The sequence below is a fragment of the Lepidochelys kempii genome, chromosome 3 (genome assembly GCF_965140265.1).
Source record: "Lepidochelys kempii isolate rLepKem1 chromosome 3, rLepKem1.hap2, whole genome shotgun sequence".
In the NCBI taxonomy this organism is placed as follows: domain Eukaryota; kingdom Metazoa; phylum Chordata; order Testudines; family Cheloniidae; genus Lepidochelys; species Lepidochelys kempii.
In genome coordinates this window covers 101,185,274-101,193,089 of record NC_133258.1, presented here as the reverse complement: position 1 = coordinate 101,193,089, position 7,816 = coordinate 101,185,274, and the positions used below count along the sequence as shown (strand labels likewise).

Sequence of the window (7,816 nt, the reverse complement as noted above, 5' to 3'; positions counted from 1 at the left end):
ATACTAATAGTCAAATTAATGAGGTGAAAAAAGTATGTACTTTTAACATTTTTATTTAAAAACATTTTTGTAAATGATATTTATCATCATTTCCAGTGTCAACCCATGTAAATTACTTCAGCATCTATCAGAGAAATGATGGATAAAAACCTGGCCCCACTGAAATCAATAAGAGTTTTGTCTTTGGCTTCAGTGGGACCAGGATTTCACCTGATAACTTTAAACAGTGTTTACTGGTTACTTCCAATTAACTTTATATTGTATTCTATGTTAGGAGCTGTAGTCCATTGGAAATGCCTGAACATTAAAACTGCACGTAAAAATATTGTCTATCTTAATAAGAAAATATCTGATAAAGGATTATGGCTTTTCCTAATATCTCCAAGGACCTGATTGATTGCTCTGAATTTGGAAATGGATCTTGTCCTGAAATGTTCAGATCATCAGGCGTTCGAGGTGCAATGTATTTGTCCATGACTGGAGCCATCTTCATCACCATCTTCGGGAATCTAGCCATAATCATTTCAATCTCCTATTTCAAACAGCTTCACTCTCCAACCAACTTCTTGATTCTGTCCATGGCTATTACAGACTTTCTTCTGGGATTCACCATTATGCCCTACAGCATGGTCAGATCTGTGGAGAACTGCTGGTACTTTGGGATCACTTTCTGCAAAGTCCACTATAGTTTTGATCTGATGCTCTGTGTAACTTCTATCTTCCATCTTTGTTCCATTGCTGTTGATCGCTTTTATGCTATCTGTTACCCACTGCATTATTCTAGCAAAATAACCATCTCTGTGATAAAGCGAATGCTAGCAGTTTGTTGGTCAATACCAGCTGCTTTTGCTTTCGGAGTGGTTTTCTCAGAAGCATATGCTTCTGGAATAGAGGGCTATCAGATTTTAGTTACATGCTCTAGTTCTTGTCCAGTTATGTTTAATAAATTATGGGGAACAGTTTTGTTCACAGTTGGCTTCTTTACTCCTGGCTGTGTTATGATAGGAATTTATGTCAAAATTTTTTTAGTATCCAAAAAGCATGCACATGTTATGAGCAGCATGCCTGAAAATGCAAATCGTGAAAAGTCAAATCAACTTTCCAAGAATAAAGACAGGAAGGCGGCTAAGACACTAAGTATAGTCATGGGGGTGTTCCTAATATGCTGGTTTCCATGTTTCTTCACAATTTTAATTGACCCATTTTTAAATTTCTCTACTCCTGCAATGTTGTTCGATGCCTTAACGTGGTGTGGCTATTTTAACTCTACCTGTAATCCATTAATATATGGTTTTTTCTACCCATGGTTTCGAAAAGCACTGAGATACTTATTAGGTAAAATATTCCAGACACACTTCTGTACAGCTAGTCTGTTTCCTGAAAATCAATAATGTGTCTGGTTATAACAAATAAATCCAGTGGTGATTTTCAGTTAAAAAAGGGGGCATAGTTTGGTTGAATATTATAGTGTAAAATTAAAGATGTCTTATTTATCTGTCATAATTATTATTGCAGAATGCTATCATCTAATAGTTTTCACTGATTATCTCCCAACAATATGCAGTGGCAATACAGAGTGAATTATTATGTTTAAGTAAGCACTCAGTAGAAAATGTCAGTACATGTCTCTCATAATTCAGTAATATATATACTGTGACAAAGTTCCTCCTCTGCCTTGGTGGGTCCTATGCTTATTGGCGGATTTGCTCGCCTCGGAGATTCACGGCAGCCCTCAGTTTGGCCACTTTTGCTAGTGGCTCAGACCTGCCATTAACTCAGCTAACCTCATCACTGACTTTTCACAAGTACACGTGGGTGCACGTGCCCCCCGCCTTGGACTGCATCCCCCCTACCCCTGCAGCAGACCCCCACTTTTGCCCTTACTACCTGCCCCACCTGACCCTTGCAGCTTTTTCCTGCCCCCCCTTTGCCCCAGCCCTCGGCCACTTCAGTTTGTTTGCTTGCCCTGCCCTTTCTCACTTCAGTTTTTGTTTGCCCCATCCCAGCCTCTGAAGCTGGCCCCTTGGTTTCCCTGTTCTACCTCCAGCCTGGTTATTTCCCCCCACCCCCACCCCCAACGCGGTCCCCCTGCCCTGACTGGCCCTTTGCTCTGTGTGCCCATGCCCCTCCCATGTGCGTGCCCCTCCCTTGTTTCAGTTTGAACCCCTGCCTCACTGCACCCCCGCAATGCTATTATAACCCCTCCTCCCCTAGTGCAGCTAGAGGAGCCGGAATCCCATCCTGTGTTGGTGACTGAACCCCCACCTCCAGCCTTTGCCTTCATAGGCTGCCCTTATCCACATCCCAACCCCCACTTCCGGTGCCCTCCTCCCCTGCCTCCAGCCTAGTGGGGAGGAGTGGTCGACCTGTTTCCCCCTTTCCCTACCCCCTCTCCAGTGTTTCTCCTTCATCCCTGCTCATTATGGTGGGGTACAAGGTGGGTGGGACCCCTCAGGCAGACCCCACTGCTCCTCCTCCGTCTGTCCCTCATCACTCTCTCTGGCTCCCACCTCAGCCGCCACTGCTGAACCATCTGCTACCGGCCCTGCTGGGGCACCAGCAGCGGCAGGCAATGGGGTGAACTCCACTGCTGCCATGTCCCTCGCCCCCTCCGATTCTGGGGAAGACCCCCCAGCCGGCAGGAAAGGCCAGGGCAAAAAGAAGGGTAAGGGCCCCTCCATGGTAGGGGCTGCCCCCACTGCCGCGGCCCTGCCACCGGCTGTGGCTTCCCTCCCCGCTGCTCCTTCCACCAGCTCTGGGGGGGGGCTTCTCCCAGCCCCCAAGGCGTATGCCCAGGTGAAGGTGGCTCTCCTGCCTGCCACTACGTCATCTCTCCCGGCCACTGCCTCTGCTACCATCTCTGGTGGCCGGGGCCCATTCCCCACCTTGACCAGGAAGCACTTGCGGACGTTGGCGAGGGTGGTGGGGCCCACGGCTATCATGGCAGCCTCCAAAATGTATGGGAAGGTCATCTTCTTGCTGGCATTGGAGGCCACTGCCCAGGAGGTGGTGGAGAAGGGCCTGGCTGCTGGCAGCCCTGGCTGCCCAGCGCCTGGAGCCATCCCTCCTCCTTCCCAGCCCACCACTGCTCCTGCTTGGACCCAAGCATGAGGCAACAAAGCAGTTGGAATGGGCGGTCTTAGAGCTGGAGAGATGTCTGGCCACCAGCCCCGAGGATCCATCCCTCTGCGGAGTGTGCCGGGAGAAGTGGGAGGAGCTTCGGGCTCTCGAAAACCATCAGGCCCCAGGGTGCCTTTGTTCGATCCCTCATCTGCCTCCTTCGGAAGATGGATCATGGCTCCCACTTCTTTTATGCCCTGGAGAAAAGGAGGGGGGCCAAGAAGCACATCAGCTGCCTTCTGGCAGAGGACAGCACCCCCTCACGGGTCAGGAGGAGATGTGCAGGAAGGCCAGGACCTTGTATGCAGGCCTTCTCTCCCCGGATCCGACTGATCCTAATGCTTGCAGAGTGCTCTGGGACAGACTCCTGATGGTCAGCATGAGTGACCAAGACCATCTAGAGCTGCCTCTCACTCTGGCTGAGTTCTGGGAAGCCCTCCGCCGCATTCCCACCAAAAAATCTCCTGGTATGGACAGGCTGACCATGGAGTTCTACCACGTGTTCTGGGACATCTGCGGCCTGGACCTTGTCACCACCTGGGCTGAGTCATTGGAGAGCAGGATCTCCCCTTGTCATGCACGTGAGCCATGCTTGCCTTGCTTTTGAAGAAGGGGGACCCCGGTGACCTTCGGAATTGGCATCCTGTCTTGCTCCTCAGCATGGACTACAAAGTCATAGTGAAAGCCAACTCGCTGTGGCTGGGGTCCGTGCTGGTGGACGTGATCCATCCCGACCAGACCTACACCCATCCTGGGGTGTACAATCTTTGATAATCTGTATTTGGTCCGGGATCTCTTGGAGCTCGGATGTAGGTGATAGTCTGTTGTTCGCCCTTCTGTCCCTGGATCAGGAGAAGGTGTTTGACAGTGGGACCGTGGGAATCTCCTGGGCACTCTGCGAGCATTTGGGTTCGGACTCCAATTTGTGGGCTTTCATCAGGTGATGTACACCTCTGTGGAGTGTCTGGTCAGGCTTAACTGAACCCTGACCGAGCCGGTCAGCTTTGGGCGGGGAGTACGGCAGGGTGCCGCCTCTCGGGCCAGCTGTACACTCTGGTGATTGAGCCCTTCCTCTGTCTCCTCTGCCAGAGGCTGATGGGGTTGGTGCTGCGAGATCTAGAGCTGCGGTTGGTCCTGTTTGTGTATGCCAACAATGTGCTCCTTTTGGTCCAGGATCCGGGCGACTTGGTGCGGGTGGAGGCGTGCCAGGCCATATACTTGGCAGCCTCCTCTGCCCGAGTCAACTGGGTCAAGAGCTCAACTGGGCCTGATGGTCGGGGTTGGGTGGCAGGCGAGATCCCTCCCACCCGTGCTTCAGGCCATCTGGTGGAGCCTGGGTCCGCTGCTCTATCTCGGCGTTTACCTTTCTGCCACTCATCTGTCTCTGCTGGAGAACTGGCAAGGTTTAGAGGGCAGGGTGACAGAGCTGCTCCAGAAATGGACAAGACTACTCCAGTGCCTCTCCCTCCGAGGGAGGGTACTGGTGCTCAATCAGCTAGTCCTGTCCATGCTTTGGCACTGGCTCAACACCCTGGGCTTCTTGGCCAACCTCCGGACATTGGTTCTGGAATTCTTCTGGCCAGGACTGCACTGGGTCTCTTCAGGGGTCCTCCACCTGCCCTTGGAGGAGGGAGGGCAGGGCCTGAAGTGACTGCGCACTCAGGTCCATGTCTTCTGCCTCCAGTCCCTGCAGAGGCTCCTTTATGGTGCAGGTAGTCTGGAGTGGAGCGTACTGGCGCATGCCTTCCTGAGCTGCTTCCGAGGGCTCCGATATGACCGGCAGCGCCTTTATCTCCATCTGAGAGGTCTTTACCAAGATCTCTCTGGGCTGCTAATTTTCTACCAGGACCTCCTCCAGACCTGGAAACTGCTCTCGGTGACCAGGTCCATGGCAGCCACTGAGGGGGCGGATCTCCTCACAGAGCCCCTGCTACACAGCCCCCAGCTCCATGTGCAGGTGGCAAAGTCCCCCTTGGTGCACCAGAGGGTGATCCTGGCAGACGTCACCAGAGTTGGAGACCTCTGGACTATGACCAGGGAGACTGCCTGGATCCCCTGATGTTCGCTCGGCACATGGGGCTCTCCAGGTCTCGTACTCCCTGGCGCGTACTTCAGGAGGTGAAGGCCACTTTACTGCCCACTGCTCGGGTTTTCCTCAACCGGGTCCTGCGAGAGGGCACACCCCGCCCACCCTCCACCCCAGGCCCTCCAGACCTTTTCATTGGGCCCCTGCTCTGTGGACCTACCCGGCCATCCCACCCCTTTTCCGCCAGCCAGCTGCATGATCTGCAGCCGGTCTGCTTCCAGACCACACCAAGGAAGCATCTATACACGCTCATGCTCCACACCCTTCATGTCCTCACCCTCATGTCCCACCCCAACACAAAGTGGTGGGACCTCCTGCCACCTCTGGAGGGTGAGGAGTTCCGGTGGGCCAGTCTGTATTCCACCCTGGTCCTGAGGCCTGCTGGGGACACCAGCTGGCGGCTCCTTCACAGAGCCGTGAGCACATGCGTGTACTTGGTGCAGTTCACCACTGTCCCAGACACCTGCCCCTTCTGCGGCATGAGGGATACCCTGGCGCACATTTACCTGGAGTGTGCCAGGTTGCAGCCCTTATTCCAGCTCCTCTTAAACATCCTCTTATGTTTTTAGTTGCACTTTTCCTCTCTTCTGCTCATATATGCACTTCCTATCCATGGCCCCACAAAGTCACTGGACCTCCTTGTCAACCTCCTCCTAGCCTAGCCAAAATGGGCATCTACAAGACCAGGGAGAGGAAGTTGGCTGATGGGGTCTCCTGTGACTGTGGGTCCTATTTCTGATCATCCATCCGCTCACGCATCCGGGCAGAGTTCCTCTGGGAGGCGTCCACTGGCTCCCTTGACACCTTCGAGGAGCAGTGGGCACTGTCCAGGGTTCTCTGCTCAGTGTCCCTGTCAGTTTCCCTTCATTTAGCCCTCTCACCTCACTCCTGTCACTGTTTTATCTTTAGTTGTCCCCCGTACTTGCTTGGTATCCCAGTCCTGTGGATACTCCCCTTAGGCTGGTGGGAGGTCCTTTAAAGTAGTGGGCGGGCTTCTACCCACCCACTTCCTGGATCCCAATAGGATCACTCTCCTGTAGCCATCTGGCCCAACCCTGTCACAATATATTTGCAAAGGATTATCAATCTAAATGAACATTTGCAACCAGAAAATGATGAAGCAGAGCAACACCTTCAACAGAAGAATGGATTAAGCAAAGCTTGCCCAAGATGAAAAGTTCATGTTAAGTTCTACATGAAACAGATATACAGGTGTGGACTTGGTAACAAAGAGCTATCACCTGACTTACCAAAACAAAATCCCTACTTATGATTAATAGAGCCTTAGGGAGAGCCAATTGGAGAGAGGCTGTGTGGAGCAGCCCATCAGGGCCAGGCTGGCCCATATAAGAAGGGCTGCAGAGCAGCTTCCGTCATTCCCTGGAGCTTGAGGAGGGAGGAGGACTGGCTGTCTTGCAGGCTGAAGGCAGCAAGCACCCTGGGCAGAGCAGTGCTGCAGGCAGAGACCCAAGGAGCTAAAGGCAGCCTGTTTTACCGAGGGGGAGACTAAGGGCTGGTCTACATTAGGAAATTAGATCAGTATAATTACATGGCTCAGGGATGTGAAAAATCCATATCCCTGAGTGATGGAGTTAAACTGGTGTAGACAGCATTAGGTTGGTGGGAGAATTCTCCTGTCAACTTAGCTACCACCTCTCAGGGAGATGGATTCCCTATGCCGATGGAGAACTCCATCTGTTGGCATAGGTTGTGTCCTCACTGAAGGGCTACAGTTGTGCTGCTGGAATGTTTAAGTGTAGACAAGCCCTAAGGCAGAGAGGGTAAGTGATTTATCCAAAGTGCAGAAAAAGTCAGTGTTAAGAGTATAAATTAGTACTCAGGCAATCCTGTCAACCTGTCTTCTGTTCTAACACCAGAAACATGCTGTTAACTTTTATACAACACCCTGGAACATAGGACAAGAATGAAGGACAATTGTTACTGAGTCTAATTTCCATAGTGGTAATGTTTCTGGATATATTCTGTAGGATAGTGAGAAGCAGGACGTGACAACATACTATCAGTACAGTGGGAAGCAAAGGAAAAGATGATAAATTCTTCCTGCCATTCAAAATGATCAGAAAGGCATTTAGACTGACTAACCACAAATGCACCAAAATTCAAACATCGTGTATTTTTGTTTAGGAGAAAATCTTGTTTAGTAGTTGCCTTTGCCACAAATCTATTGTGCACTTTGACCAGAAGACAGTAATTACCTTTCATAGAAAAATCACCATAATTTTAAAGCCAGAGAAGGGAGTAATTACGTTAACAGAAATCATGGCTTCAAAATGATGGTATTTTCTTAAGAGTCATCTGTAATCAAAAGATTGGAGCCATTTAATTGCTGAAGGTAAAAGAGAAAAATGGAGGTGGCAAAGGAAGCAGAAACCAATGTTGAGATCTGGGGAGAGCAGATTAGTACCCGCAAGAGATTTTCCTTCATTTACTTACTAAAGGCCAAGTAGTTCTCGGGTTTTTTCGCAAATCTCTTGAGATCTGTTTGTAAAGTTATAGAAGCACAGTGTGTTGTACCCATTAGTAATTCCAGGCAGTCACTCTGAGCAAATCTCCCCTTAAAGTTCAATATTACCCTTTGCACAAGCAGGG

General features: G+C 50.7%; 1 protein-coding gene across 1 annotated transcript; it reads left to right on the top strand.

Moving 5' to 3' along the window:
- Nucleotides 1–461: 461 nt before the first annotated feature.
- Nucleotides 462–1,391, top strand: LOC140908794 (trace amine-associated receptor 2-like). Its single transcript, XM_073336669.1, has one exon. The coding sequence runs from the start codon at nucleotides 462–464 to the stop codon at nucleotides 1,389–1,391; it is 930 nt and encodes a 309-aa protein (XP_073192770.1).
- Nucleotides 1,392–7,816: the final 6,425 nt, after the last annotated feature.

Coding starts and splice junctions, on each gene's coding strand:
- LOC140908794 (XM_073336669.1), top strand. CDS start 462: ATGTATTTGTCCATGACTGGAGCCATCTTCATCACCATCTTCGGGAAT.